Source organism: Cavia porcellus, unplaced genomic scaffold (assembly GCF_034190915.1).
Source record: "Cavia porcellus strain 051 isolate PalLab524CR breed Dunkin Hartley unplaced genomic scaffold, mCavPor4.1 scaffold_28, whole genome shotgun sequence".
Taxonomy (NCBI): Eukaryota; Metazoa; Chordata; class Mammalia; order Rodentia; family Caviidae; genus Cavia; species Cavia porcellus.
In genome coordinates this window covers 28,498,645-28,513,187 of record NW_026947511.1, presented here as the reverse complement: position 1 = coordinate 28,513,187, position 14,543 = coordinate 28,498,645, and the positions used below count along the sequence as shown (strand labels likewise).

The following is a 14,543-nucleotide window of genomic DNA, read 5'->3' as shown; positions in this document are numbered from 1 at the left end:
AAGAAGACAGTGCCTCCTACAGGACAGCTCACTTTTGGTCTTGAAAATACTCTTTCTCAAACAGGTTTGTGTTACTGGGGGCCCTGGGAACATTTCCTGTGCTGTGTGGATAATATACCTAGCAGCACTCATTTTATTCATAGAATCTAAAATTTTGCAAAACTCTGTCATTTAACAAATATTTAAAAAAAATTTTTTTTCATTAATGCTGACAAATGTGTATTAGTAACCTTACTAAAGATGGACATGTATTTTAGTGACACAGAAGTGCAGACCTTCATAAAATGTATTGCTCGTGGTGACCAATTTGGGGATATCACGAAGTTCACCTGTTGGCCTGTCCTCAAGGATACTTTCCAAAAATATAACAAGTTCTATAACCTAAATTAGAGAAGGGATATTGTAATTTTTGGGGCAAAGCTGTACTGTTAGCTATGTTCTATCCTAGGAGTTTAAAATGGATTTTACATCTTTTTTTTGGTATCAGGGATCTAACTCATGACCTTGAACTTGCCAAGAAGGTACTTGTACCGCTGAGCAAAATCCTTGGCTTACACTTTTAAATGATTGGAAAAAAAAAAAAAGATGCTATTTTGCGGAACATGAAATTTAAGTGACATTAAAGTTTTTAAAATTTTCTTGAACATAGCTACCATTCTTTAGGCTTTTGTGTGCTACCACTGCAGAGATGAATATTTTGATTTGAACAATTTGCAGGGTTGATGGCCTGCAAAATCTTGAACTGTTTCCATTCTGGACCAAGAAAAAGGATTTGGCTTCTGACCTACATAAATCCTGAATGGTGATTATGTCATTATGTGAAATGGGCTCACTAAACTATAGGGTTGTAGGTTTCATTTTTTGTTTTGTTTTGTTTTTTTTTTACTTTAGCAACTTTGTCATAGTTTAAGAACAGTTAATTTAGAGCAAACCAACCCACTTTCCCTGAGATCTGTCGTGTTGGGGCTTTGACAATAAAAGATCTTGAGAGTAATTTTGCAAGTCCCATGCCCCCTAGTGGACTGCTGTGGGGTTTGCTTTCAAAGTTTCAAAATACCTGCTATTTCCTGGCGCGTATTACCCCGGAATCCTGAGGATAAATGTCCTACATCTGTGCCAGGGCAAACCACTTTGTCAAAGCATGGATACAACTAGCCACGTCAGCGCTCAGTGCTGTACCTACTCCCGGCAAAGAGAAGAGGCTGGGCTGACGGGACCCGCCCTGTTCTCCTCCCATCTCATCCTGTCTCCTCCTGACGCCGCACGCCTGTCACTCTCGCAGGGCTCATCCTAGGGGACAGCTGCTTCTAAAGTCCCAGAGGTTGAGCAAACCTTAGAGGGCGGGAACAGGGGGGAATCAGCGTTAGCCTGATTGGCTAATCAGGGTTCGGCGCCATGCCCAGCCAATCAGGTGAGAGCTAATGGGGTTTAGCCAATCGGGCTAGACAAGGAAGTCCCGAGTCAGTACTTGCACCTCTGGTATTTCAGCCGTGGGTTCCTCTGCGCCGGGTTGCCTACCCTTCGGGGGTCCTGGTTGCTTGCTGGTCTTCCCACAAGCCCCAGGTGTCCGGTCCCTGAGGTCATGAGGCGGCAGTGGGGGCCCACCATGAGGGTAGCCGAGCAGGCAGGCTGCGTGGTGAGCGCCTCTCGGGCCGAGCAGCCCGAGGCGGGCTTGTGGAGCTGCAGCGGGGTCATCCTGAGCCGCAACCCGGTCCTGGTGCTGTGCCACGGGGGGATCTTCACCCCATTCCTGCGCGGGGGCAGTGGGACTCTCACTGCGGCCGGCGCCACCTTCCTGCCCGGCGACAGTTGCGGCGACGACCTGCGCCTGCACGTGCAGTGGGGGCCAACGGCCGCGAGTCCCGCGGGCCGCTCGGAGCAGGGCCGTCCCGGGCTGTTCACGCCCAGCTGTGCCGACCTCGAGCCCTGCCCGGCTGCCCAGCCCCGCGGGCGACTCCTGCAGACCCCGCGCGCGGCTGAGCTGCTGCTGCTCCTGAGCTGCCCGGCCTTCAGGGCCCACTTCGCGCGCCTCTTCGGGAGCGAGGCTGCCGAGCAGTGGCGCTTCGCCAGCGCGGCGCCGGAGGAGGAGGTGTCGGGGGACGAGGAGGAGGACCAGCTGCGGGCGCTGGGCTGGTTCGCGCTGCTGCGCGTGCAGCCCTGCGGGGAGGCGGCGGCGAAGGCGGAGGCAGAGGCGGCTCATGGGCCAGCCATGACCGTGGCGCCCCTTGGGGCCGTGGCCAAGGGAACGCCGCTGCTGGCTTGCGGCTCCCCGTTCGGGGCCTTCTGCCCAGACATCTTCCTCAACACGCTGAGCCGCGGTGTGCTTAGCAATGCCGCAGGCCCGCTCCTGCTCACGGATGCGCGCTGCCTGCCCGGCACCGAGGGCGGCGGCGTATTCGCTGCGCGGCCTGCGGGGTCGCTGGTGGCGCTGGTGGCCGCGCCGCTGTGTTGGAAAGCTCGCGAGTGGGTAGGCCTCACGCTGCTCTGTGCCGCGGGTCCACTGCTCCGCGCCGCCCGCGCCGCGCTTGCCCACCTGCCAGACATCGCCGCCTTGGCCGCTCTGCTGCCAACCGAGGTGGGCTCCCCGCGGAGCCTGCCTCTTCGAGGACTCAGTCCCCCTTGGGCAGCCGCAGCCGTGCTGGTGGAGTTCGGCAGCGTGTGGGGTTCCGGAGTGGCCATGGCTCCCCGCCTTGTGGTGACCTGCCGGCATGTGGCCCCTCGAGAGGCAGCCAAGGTTTTGGTGCATTCCGCCAACCCAAAGTAAGGCCCCTGTGGATGCTTCACTCTGCTTCTCCCAGGGTCTCGGTTGCGGATCAGGCCTTCCAATTGTGAAGATTTGAGTGCACAGAGTGAACCCTCCCTCCTCTTTGACTCCCAGAACCAAGCTCCAAGCACCTCTGGAATTGGGAGCCTCGAAGCTCCCACCTGTAGGACGAGTCAGAGCTCTCTGTCATTCTGAGCTTCCGCTGGGCAGTTTCACTGCCTCCCAGCCCTGTACCTCACACCTACTAAGCCCTTTGACCAGAAACTCTCCAGCCTGCCCTCTTCAACCCTGAAAGGGCCGGGAAAGGACCTGGGGTCTGGGTGTTGCCCTGGGCTAATCTTAGTTTATCTCTTAGAGCTTAGCCTTAGTTTATCGCTTAGAGCTTAGCTGGGCCCCTTTCTGTGTGGAAATTACAGCCATAGGCTCTACTTAATTAGAGCACAGGGCAGATGTGCCTATTCCAAATTATGTTTGGGTGACCCTGGTAGGCAGCCAGCTGGGATTTTGGCCAGTCACTTGTTCCCTTTGCTCTCCTTTTATCCTATCTGTTCTTTTTTCTGAGGCTTCAGGAGCTTGATCAGGCCAAGCTAAGCAGAAGAGCATGTGGTATTAATGCCCAGCCTTTCCCTTCCCAAGTTCAGCTCAGCCTGCATCTAAAGCCTTTGGGAATTCCTCTTAGCCCAGCTTTGCCACAGCGCTCCCCACTGGTGACTGGCAGGTTAGCAATGATTTTATAGGGAATCCTGGAGGATTTCCCTGGGATGTGGGCCCGGGATCCTTACCCTCCCCACTATTTTTGTGCCCAAGAAAATCACAAGGTCTGCTAGAAGGTCCCCTTGCAGAGTGTCTAAACTGTCTCCTTATGAGTTCACATATAATGTCTTGGACCAGAGCCTAGCACTCGTGCTGTGGACATGCTAGCATGTTATGTGAGCAAGGGCATTGGGGCTTCCTTGGCTCCCACCACTTACTTGGGGTAGTTACTTAACCTCTCTGGACCTCAGTTGCACCATCTAAATTGGAGATAATACCAGTGACTAGTTACAGGCTTATGAAGATGAAATGAGATGATGTCCACAAGGTGTCCACTCTGGGCCTGGCCCACAGTGCTCACTAGATGTAGGTGTTTTCATGGTGCAGTAAAGAAAGCTCTCATGAAGTACTCTTCAGTTTAAAAAGCATCTTTGGTTGTGACTTACCAAAAGCTGCCTGGCTGGTAGGTCTCAGAGCTGACACCTAGATCGTTAGACGCAAGTTCATGACTTTTACTGTCACTTTCCTTCCTCCCTGATGCTGAAGGGGCAGAATGCTAGCCTGTCATTTATTTCCTTTACTTCCAGGAGTGTGGCGATTTGGGGACATGTGGTGTTTGCTACCCAGGAGGCATCTCCGTATGACATAGCAGTGGTGAGCCTGGAAGAAGACCTGGATGGTGTCCCTATACCTAAGCCTGTAGAGCACTTCCATGAAGGTAAGGACAAAGGGCACAGCCTGAATGAGGAACTCTCTGGCCTGGGCCAGACCCCGGGAAGGTCAGTGCTGGACACTTGCCATGCCAGCGCAGGTGCCTGCTCATGTCCCCACCCTAGCTGAGGTAGGGAGTTAGGGTGGCACAGCTGGAGCACTTGCTGGAGGCCTCCCTGCTGCAGCAGCACAGCCCAGGGGCTAGGGCAGGTGGGGTGCTGGGCCCTGTAGGGCTCCAGACATGTCAGGCTGCCCAGAGGAGCTTGTAGCACCTTGTAGGCATCATTTAATACAAGGCTTTATGATGCTGCCTGTTAGGTACTGATGACCTATTTCATGAATCAGCGTGATATGATGATGGGCACTGGGGCTCTGGATTGGCATCTCCTCTGCCAGCTGGTGGCCTAGGATGGACCACTTAGCTGTTCCCTGCCTTGGTTTCCATGTCTGTGAAAGGGGCTGTTATATCTTCCTCCTGGGCATGCTGAGGACCAGGATCGGTTGACCTGTATTGGTTGACCTGTATTGTGCCTAGCCCTGTGCCTGGCTCCATTCCTGCAGAATGGGCAAGATGACTGCTTGGTGACCCATCATCACTTTCTTTTCAGCAAGATTCTTCTTGGTCCCAGGAAAAGCTGATTTATTGAGCACCTAGCTAGGTTTAGGAATCCCCAGAACTGACCGCTTTGTCTAGTGATGCTGAACATATAGTTGAGTGGATGTGGTGCTGGGAACTCAGTAGAGTCCTGGCCTCTTCCTGTTGTGGGGCGCTGGGGAACTCCCTGGAGGTGTCAATATCTGAGCAGAACACAAAAGGCAAAGAAGGGTTGGGCTTTAAGAGGGGACACAGTTGGGTGGGGAGCAAGGTCTCACTTTAGCATCCTCTCTCCCCTGGCAGGTACAGCTGTCATTGTGGTGGGCTTTGGTGTCTTCGGCCAAGCCTGTGGGCCCTCGGTGACCTCGGGCATCCTGTCAGCTGTGGTGCAGGTGGACAACACGCCAGTGATGCTGCAGACCACATGTGCCGTGCATGGTGGCTCCAGTGGGGGACCCCTCTTCTCCACCCACTCGGGGGACCTCCTGGGTAACCAGCCCCTTGGCCCTCCCCAGCCTTCTCCCTATCAGGACCTTGTCCCACCCAGTGTCCAATGCAAGGAGAGCCCTCTGGCTGGGGAGATGGTGCGCCTCAGGCCCAGAGTTAGTGATTGGAGATTTCAGGCTGCTCTGCCTCAGTGGGTGGAGAGGGAAGAAGCTGAGCTCCAGGCTCTGATGTGTGAAATTCAAGAGTTGGAACAGTCCAAGGCTCACAAATTCTTCAGTGCACAGAGGTCAGGAGGTAAATGAGTGAAGACAGAAGAAGTGGAGGTAAAGGGTCAGGGATCAGCTAGAATGAAACTTGCTCAGCTGCTGCAAGTTGTGGCCATAGACGGATGTGACCTAGCACAGTTCAGGAGCAGCTAGAAACTTTTAATTTTTTTCAGTCTTATGCCCAGATTTGGTGGCAGATGCTCATAATTTTCAGCGTTTTGAGAGGCTGAGCAGGAGGATTGCAAGTTTGAGCCTGGCCTAGGCAGTTTAATAATGATTTAGCGAGACCTTGTCTCCAAATAAAAAAGAAAAGGCTGAGAATACAGCTTTGTGCAAAGGCCCTGAGTTCAGTCCTTAGTACTTGAAAACAGAAGAGGAAAACCATAAATCAAATCCAAAAAATCAAATTTTAAAAATTTGTAACTTGAGCCTGATGTGGAGAGAACATGCCTGTAATCCCAGTAGCAGGGAGGCTTACGAAAATCATCACAGGTTTGATGCCAGCCTGGGCTACAAAGGGAATTCATGGCCAGCCTGAACTACATAGTAAGATCCTGCCTCAACAACAGCAACAAAAATTATAACTCAAATGTTTTTGTTTCATGTTTTGTTTTTTGAGGCAGGGCTCACTGTGTAGGGTGGGCTGGCCTTCAACTTGCATATGTAACTCAGGATGACCTCACTCGTGATCCTCCTGTCTCAGCCTCCTAAGTGCTGGGATCACAGGTATGCATCCACACACCTGGCTAAGTTTTTTGTTTAACTGAGTCACTTGGAGTTTTTTCAAAATCAAAGTGTGAGTCCCTGTAAAAACTTCCAGAATTCTATATGTGGCATCACTTGATTCATACTAACCATGCATTTTGTTTCTTTTTCACTTGTAGCAAGAGACATAGCTTTTCCTGTTTACAATATATGTATTTGTCCAACCATATGTACCAACCATAGTATATATGTGTAGTATTCCTACTTTACAAAGAAAATAGTGTAAGAATTACCAGCCCACATCCCTGTGAGCTGTAAATGTAGGCAGTAGAGCACAGGGCTGGAGTGCACATGTGCATTGGTTCTTGTCTTTAGGTTTCGAGTGTCCAGGCAGAACTTCACTATCTGAGGAACTCAGGTTATGTTACTTATTTGTAATGCAGTTGGAATCACCTGTCACAATTTTTCCCTATATCTTTTTTTCCCCAATCCTGGCTGACTTTTTTTTTTTGTCTTTTTCATTTTTATCAGTACCAGGGATCGAACTTACGACTGCTTACCTGCAAGGCAGGCACTTATGCCACTGAGCTAAACCTCCAGCCCCTTGGCTGACTTTTAAAACCATGTCTATAGCCTGGTGAGCACAGAAGTGAACTCTGTTGTGTGCACATCAGTTAATAGTCACGCAGTCTCTGTCTTTAAGCTCTGTCTGCTGAAAGGGGCCAGGAGCAGTGATGCCTAGAACATACCTATAGCTTAGCTCTTGGGTTCTTTTTTTTTTTAAATAGTAACTGTTTGCTTTTTTTGTTGTTGTTGTTATTTTTAAGACAGTCTCACTATGCAGTTCGGGCCGGTCTTGAACTCACTTTGTAGCCAGGCTGGTCTCAAACTCACAGTAATCCTGCCTCAACTTCCTGAGTGCTAGGATTATAGGTGTGTGCCACCATGCCTGGCAAACTAGTACATTTTTGTAGTATATAATATTTACATTCCTTGTTTGAAGTTGGTGTATATACCAACCTTAATTTCTCTATTCCTCTTTTTTATTTTTTTCATACTGGGGATCAAACTCATGATCTGGTTCTTGCCAGGCAGGCACTGTGCCACTGAGCTAAGTCCCTGCCCTATTCCTCTTTTTTTATGCCCTTCCCTCCCTTTTTATCCCCTTTTTATCCCTTCCCTCCCTTTTTCCTCTATCTCTTGGTCTTCTTCCTATTTGAGAAAGGCCAGTCTTTCTATTATCTATCTTTTTTGTTTTGAAACACGGTCTCATTATGTAGTTCAGGCTGGTCTTATACTGTGTAGCCTAGGTTAGCTTTGAACTGTTAGGGAGCCTCCTGCCTCAGCCTCCTGAATGCTGGAATTACAGGCATGTGCCACTATACCTGCCTTATCTATCTGTTACTTTGTTCTTTATTTATATCTTGGATTTCTCATATAAGGGAAACCATGAGATATTTAAGCTTGTGTATCTCATTTATTTCACTCCATGGTCATCCATTTTCCTACAAATGATTCAGGTTTGTCTTTATGGCGGAGCAGTGCTCCACTGTATGTAAATACATTGTCCACTTATTTGCTGATGGACGTATAAAGCTGCTTCTAAGGTTTACTTATTATGAATTGTGTTGCTGTAAATATGGGTATGCATGTGTTCAGATCTTGGTTTCTAAATACCCTTCTGTGACAAAAGGAATCAAGAACTGATGGATTCCAGAGCCAGGACATGACATAGCCAAGATGAGCCAAACGTATCATGTCCAGAGAAGACGTGCTCCCAACACAAATGATGGGGACTTAAGTGTGGACAAGACCAGCAACCAGCCTCTAGGAGGCCCCACCAGAACATGCAGAAGAACGTAAACAAATAGCAACAATTTGCTATAAACGCTAATCCAAAGAAAAGGAGTATCCATGAGTCTGTCCTGATATAAATGATTGAATAAGTTTAGAAGTAGAGAAAAACTGTAGCTCTTTACAGAAATCTAATCAGTAAATGTGGAATGAGGGAAATAGGAAGTCACTATTGAGACACTGCAGTAAACAGTGGTGGTTCACACCTGTGAGTAAGCCCAGCACTCTGGGAGACAAGGCAAGCAGGATCACAAGTTTAAACCCACCTTGGGCGACTTAGACTCTGTCTCAAAAATAAAAATGGGGCTACTGGGGACCTGGCCAATCCTCCAAATGAGTATATGGCAAAGGGTTAAAATAAATGAGACAAGTGATATGATTTTAGGGCTCAAGGAGGATCAAAACCCTCTGCAGAGATTGAGAGTCTGGGGGCTAAGACAAGGAATGTCTCTAGGTGGCCCATATGTTTTTAGTTTTTCAAACAAGGAAGGGGTTAGAGTGGAAAACACAGGAAACTGAACGACCTTGGGAGTGGTTCAAGGACTTTGACAAGTAACAGATTATGTTTCATTTAGGAGAACTATTTTATGTTAATTTCAGAGAAGTATCTTAGGAGAAGATCTCCATGTTGTATTTCACTACAGGAGTGAAGTGCCTGCAGCTACAGTCTTTATTTAGTTAATTGCAGTTGGGGCCAGGTGTCCTCAGCTGTGACCTTATCTTGTCCTTTGTGGTGTCTTTGTTCTTGGGCTGGCCATGCCTCACTCCTGTACATGTGGTCAGTTTCCAGCTTCAATGGCTCCCAACTGGGGCTGAGAATGTAGCTCATTAAAAGCTCCCGAGTTTGCAGTAGCAGTTGTTACAAATAGGTTCTAAATGGGTGGATACTAAATTTAGTGTGCAAAATTTTAATAGAAACAGTATTTGTATAACCTCCGAATTTTCCCCCTAAAAGCCAGATATGGTGGCATATACTTATAATCCCAGTGCTCAAGAGGCTGAGACAAGAAGATTGCTAGGAGTTCAAGACCAGCCTGTTTCAAAAACAAACAAAATAAGAACCGTGTATAAGGGCTGGGAATGTGGTTCAGTGGTAGAGCACTTGCCCACCTTGCACAAGGTCCTAAATTCATGATACCTGGGCCAGTAAAAGGACAAATACTATGTATAGACATCAGATACTTCTGAATAGAGGGAAGGACTCATTGCTTCTGTGGAGTTCTTCTCAATACAGAATTTAGTCCAGTCATGAGAAAACATGAGATAACTCCACATTGAGGACCTTCCAACAAAAACAGCTGATCTCTGCTCTTCAAACTGTAAAGAGCACAAACAGAAAAGGCTGGGAACCAACTCAGGTCACAGGCGATTTAGGGAGCCATGACAATTAATGCACTATTGAGTCCTGGAAAAGAACAAAGACAATAGTCAGGAAAAACGAGTGAAAGCCGAAAGATTTCCACAGTATTAACGTTCCAAAGTTAATTTCTTGATTTTGATAAATATTTTATGATGTAAGATATCTGCATGGGGAAAGTCAACTGAGAGGAACACAGAAACTGTCCTTTTGAGGCAAAGCTTCTGCAGGGGTAACATTAAAGAATAGACAAGCCAGATGTGGAGGTGCGTTCCTTTAATCTCAGTACTTTGGGAGGATGAGGCAGGAGAATTATAATTCAAGACTGGCCTGGGCAACTGAGGCCCTGTCTTTAAAAAAGGGCTGGGGATGTATCTCGGTGTGAAGGCCCTGGGTTTAATCCCCAGTACTGCAAAAACAATAATAGCAGGCCAGACATGAGACACTGCAGGTCCTATTTCATTCATTGTGTAAGCGTTCCTGGGTCTACTCTGGCAAACGCCATTCTCAGTACCAGAAAAATTGGATGAAAGAAGTTGGTCAAATAGGGGAATCCAGAGCATATGAGATGCAGATGGTGTTAAGGAGAGTAAAGTTCAGAGGAGACGATTGAGGAGCAGGTGCCTGTGGCAGGAAGCTCAGTGTCCGTCACTAGGGGGAGTTTCAAAACCCCTGCAGGCCCCAGAGGTGCAGATTGGGAATGGTCTTCCCAGTGGCGTCCTTCTGTGCCCTGGCTCATGCCCGTCTGTGCTTTCTGATCCTCTGACAGGCATTGTCGCCAGCAATACCCGGGACAATAACACTGGGGCCACCTACCCACACCTGAACTTCAGCATTCCCATCACAGTGCTCCAGCCGGCCCTGCAGCAGTACCTTCAGACGGGCGACCTGAGTGGCCTCCGCGAGCTGGACCGTGCCGCCGAGCCCATCAGGGTGGTGTGGCGGCTGCAGCGGCCCCAGCCCACGGTCCCAAGGAGCAAGCTTTGAGGCCATGTCACTCTCTGGGAACGAGGAATCATAAGAAATGATGAGGTGGTAGCTGCCTTAGGATCCAGGCTCCGTTCCTGACCGGTCACGACCCAGCTGGACCGCCTCATCTCCACCCGTTGACCACGATCTGAGCTCTGAGCCTCGGGACAGACTTCTTTCTTGTCCCATGGGACCTCAGCCTTGCAACCCATTCTGGGGTGCTGCCTTGAGCCAGTGTTTCTCTCTGCCCTTGGTACTAGACTCAGCTATGTTCCTTTCCTTTTGGGGACCCTAGTCCAGAGGCACAAGAGCACTGGTCTTGGTAGGCAGATAATCCCCTGTTACCCCAATGGCCACTGGCTGGCTGCCTGTGTCACGTGGGCCGGCAGCCCTGGGGTTTGCTCAGGATACCTCAGTACAGGGTCCTGCTCTGCCACACCCTGGGACAGGCCAGTCTCAGAGCTGGGATGTCTGGCCTTTGCTCCGACACAGTGCCTTCATTTATCAGTCCTGGGCCTGGGTCTCAGGGATGGAAAGGGTAGAATTTGTGGTTGCGGCTTAGAAATAAACATCTACCGCACAACACCTACGCTCTGCTAGGTCAGATTTTTTTTTTCATGAGTTCGGCAGTGAAAGAAAATGCACTGTGTCTGGGATGCTTTCTGGTGTTTTTTTTTTCTCCTGGAATGCTCTCCTGTCATGCAGGCTCTGGGGGTTAGTCATGTGCAAGTCTGCGCCTGGCAGTGCTATTCCTGACATCTAGATGTTGAATGCCAGCTGTGGGCAGTGGCAGAGCACTCCGTGATACAGAGGGCCAGGTTAGTGTGAGAGAAATCCTATGTGGTAGCTGGGGGCTGGAGTCCAGGTCCAGGGGTGGTGTTATTCCAGCATGTGTGATACCAAGGTGCTCACTGGATGTTCTGGTGATTCTGGTATGTCCATCTGCTAGTGCAGTGAGCTGAGCAACTTTTCCCATGGAAGAATATGTCCATAGACCCAGAGAGGGTGACCGAGTATGGGTTCATCAAGGCGACTTGAGCTAAACTGTGACAAGGATCTTCAGGGTATACTAAGTAGGAGACTGAAAAGGGGAGGGTGTTCCATGCCAAGAGCAACAGGAATGGGACAAGGACGTATGGAACTATTTGCTTGTTCCAGGAGGGCTAAGCAGAGAGAAAATTGGAAAATGTCTAAGCAGGAAGGGTTGGTTTTGTGCGAGTGATGGAGACAGCCGGCGCCTTCCCTCTCGTGCCATTGGTCTGGGGCCCTTGAGACCTCGACTGTGTCCTCTGCACCTGGTTGGCAAGTGAAGGGAGAGAGACAAGAAGCTGAGTGTGGTAATCCTAGCACTCGGGGCAGGAGGATGGCAAGCTGGAGGCCAGCCTGGGCTGCATAGTGAGACCGTGTCTCTAAAAATAAAGACAGAAAGGATCCCTGTTTCATTCATTTATTTTTGTCTTCCTTGCCCCCTACTGCTTTTAAAATATAGTTTTACTTTGTAATGATTTCAAATTCTCAGACAAGCTCCAACAACCCCCATATACCCATACACCTAGATGTCAACAGGTGATGTTTTTGGTAACCAAAAGATCTAATTTGGGATCATGGGTACTGGCCACTACCCTGTTCTCCTTGACTGGGAACAGCTTCTCTATCTCCTTGGGTTTTGTGCCCTGGACTTTATGAGGACACCAGCCAATCTCCGTGAGCTGTCTCTTCATTGGGATTGGTCCAAACCTCCCCAGGATTGGATGCGAATCTCCGTATTTAGCAGGGTTCTCCCTCAAGCAGTGTCTTCTTCTGTGCCCTCTTGGGCGGCACATGATGTTTACTTGTCCCATCAAGATGATGTTAATGTGGATTACTTGAGTATGATTGTTCCCTTCTGGATCTCTCCACTGTAAATGTCCCATTTTTCCTGTGCAACTAAAAAAAAATTCCCGGGGCTGGGGATTTAGCTCAGCGGCATAAGCACCTGCCTTGCAAGCAGGCGGTTGTGAGTTCAATCCCTGGTACTGGTAAAAATGAAAAAGACAAAAAAAAAAAAAAAACACTTCTGCAGGGGTACTTTGAGATTATGCAAATATGCTATTTCTTACCCTTCTTTCACCTCTTAGGTTTAACATCCACTGATGTTTGTTGGTTGAATAACTGCTGCTTGGTCAGTGCTAATTATTCCCATCATTTCTGATAGCTTTATTTATTATCTTTGTTATTTTGCAGTACTGGGGAGTGAACGCAGGGCTTTCACACTAAGTTACAACCCCAGTCTTTTTTTTTTTGAGACAGGTCTTGCTGTGTAGGGTTAGCCTAACTTGAGCTCACTGTGTAGCCCAAGCTGGCTTTGAACTCTTGGCAATCCTCCAGCCTTGGTCTTCCAGGTGCCAGGATTATAGGTGTGCACCACCATACCTGATTTATATACTTTAAAAGGGTGAGTTTTTGGCATGTGAATTATATTTTAATTTTTAAGATCATTCATTTACCACACATGGGTGAATTCCTCAGGAACCTGGTATGGGGTCGGTGGTGACCCACAGTCTAGCAAAGTAAGATCTCTGCTCTGAAGAGCTGTCCTAAGGTATGTTTTCTTGGTGTCAAAATTAACACTTGCACGATTTTCCTTATGGGATTTTAAGACGAAAAGTGAAAGATGAAAGCTATTTGGAATTTCACAAAGCCTAGCCACATGCAGGTCTCACTGTGCCTGGAAGGTTTGGCCCATGGCTTCCTGGATAGATCCCTGCCAGGCAGAGTGAGGACAAGCCCACCAGGAGCTTTTGCTTCCACACATGGGCCTGGAGGTTTAGGGAACAGGGCAGAGACTCTCACTTCTCTGACTATAAATAATCCCCTCTTTACCCAGATGTCCTGGGCAGTTGCTGAACAAGGAAAGGAAGAGACAGGGATTACAGAGAACTGGATGCAGCCAGAGCTTGTGAGCTGATAACCAGGTGCTCCTGGGAGGATACAAACCTCACTGCCTGCAGCAGATGAATCTGGTCACCAGTGTCTCCTAGAGGGACTATCACAAAGCACCTTGTCTTAGGAGTATGGGTAAAAAGTTCTTTGAAGCTTTTAAAAAAAGGATTCCCTCTCTGAGAGTATCCATGGAAACTGGGAAGGCAAAGGGCAGTATTTATGAGTTGCTTGTAGGGGAGAAAGCAGCCAAGGAACAGAGTGGCCTTGGGCAAACTAATTTGCAAAATAAAATCTCTGTAGCCCTAGAAAGGCTGCTGTGTGCCTGGCATCGAGTCCTAACCCTTCAGAGAAGCGATCTTACGAATCCTTCCTGCAGCTCAAAGGGTGAGCGCTGATGTTTGCACAAAGGGCTGAGCTTCCACCTCCACCACCCTGTTACCCCTGTGTCCTTCCCTCCTCTCTCCCTCTCATCCCCTTCTGCTTTTCAAATCTTTTTTTTTTTAAAGAGGGAAAACGTGTCTTTCTGAGTCTTTATGTCACATAACGTGTTGATTGATTTCTAGTTCCATCCATTTTCTTGCATATTCAATGCTAGTATGCTAGTGAGAAACTCTCTGTTAGTATTAGTATGTACTGTATTAGTATGTGCTAATAAGAATAATAAAATTTAAAAGCACCAGGAATGTAGCTTGGTGGTAAAACTCTAGTACCACAAAAACAAAAAACAAAACAATGAAAACCTGACTGAGCCAAACAGAAATCCCTAAATGCATTCTGAACATCATAAAATACGCTTTAGTCTGTCTGCAAGAATTTCTTTATTGATTAGTCATCTTCTCCTTTTTTTTTCTTTTGGAGACAGAGTCTTGCTATGTAGTCCAAATTGGCCTAGAACTCACTATGAGACCAGTCTGTCCTCGAACTCCCAGCAATCTTCTTGCCTCACCCTTTGAACGATAGAATTACAGGTGTGTGCTTCCATTTACAGTCATCAAACAAATGAAAGTGCTGGCTTCCTTCCAGATCTTCATCTTGCCTCGGGCCTCTTCTCCCTCCTCACTGTGCTAGGGAGAGTTTGGCATCCTTCACTGCCTCCAGTCTTTACTGCAAGTAGTGCTTCCTCCAGGAAAGCAAAACTGTTTTGCTGTCTCCTCTCCCACCACACCTATCACAATGCCTGGCTTACAGTAGGGCACAGGA

At 48.4% G+C, this 14,543-nt stretch overlaps 1 protein-coding gene across 3 annotated transcripts; it reads left to right on the top strand.

The window, feature by feature from the left end:
- Window positions 1–1,422: 1,422 nt before the first annotated feature.
- Tysnd1 (trypsin like peroxisomal matrix peptidase 1) lies at window positions 1,423–11,867 on the top strand. 3 transcript variants are annotated; one of them, XM_063238614.1, is made up of 5 exons: window positions 1,423–2,760; window positions 3,327–3,482; window positions 4,105–4,235; window positions 5,127–5,312; window positions 7,935–9,709. In XM_063238614.1, exons 1-5 carry the CDS (start codon window positions 1,583–1,585, stop codon window positions 7,946–7,948), a joined length of 1,665 nt encoding a protein of 554 aa, XP_063094684.1. In that variant the 5' UTR covers window positions 1,423–1,582; the 3' UTR covers window positions 7,949–9,709. The 3 variants fall into 3 exon arrangements, with proteins under 3 accessions (XP_063094684.1, XP_013012398.2, XP_003473761.2); XM_013156944.3 differs by lacking the exon at window positions 7,935–9,709 and adding an exon at window positions 10,222–11,867 and having other exon boundaries at window positions 1,439–2,760; XM_003473713.5 differs by lacking the exons at window positions 3,327–3,482; window positions 7,935–9,709 and adding an exon at window positions 10,222–11,867 and having other exon boundaries at window positions 1,443–2,760.
- Window positions 11,868–14,543: the final 2,676 nt, after the last annotated feature.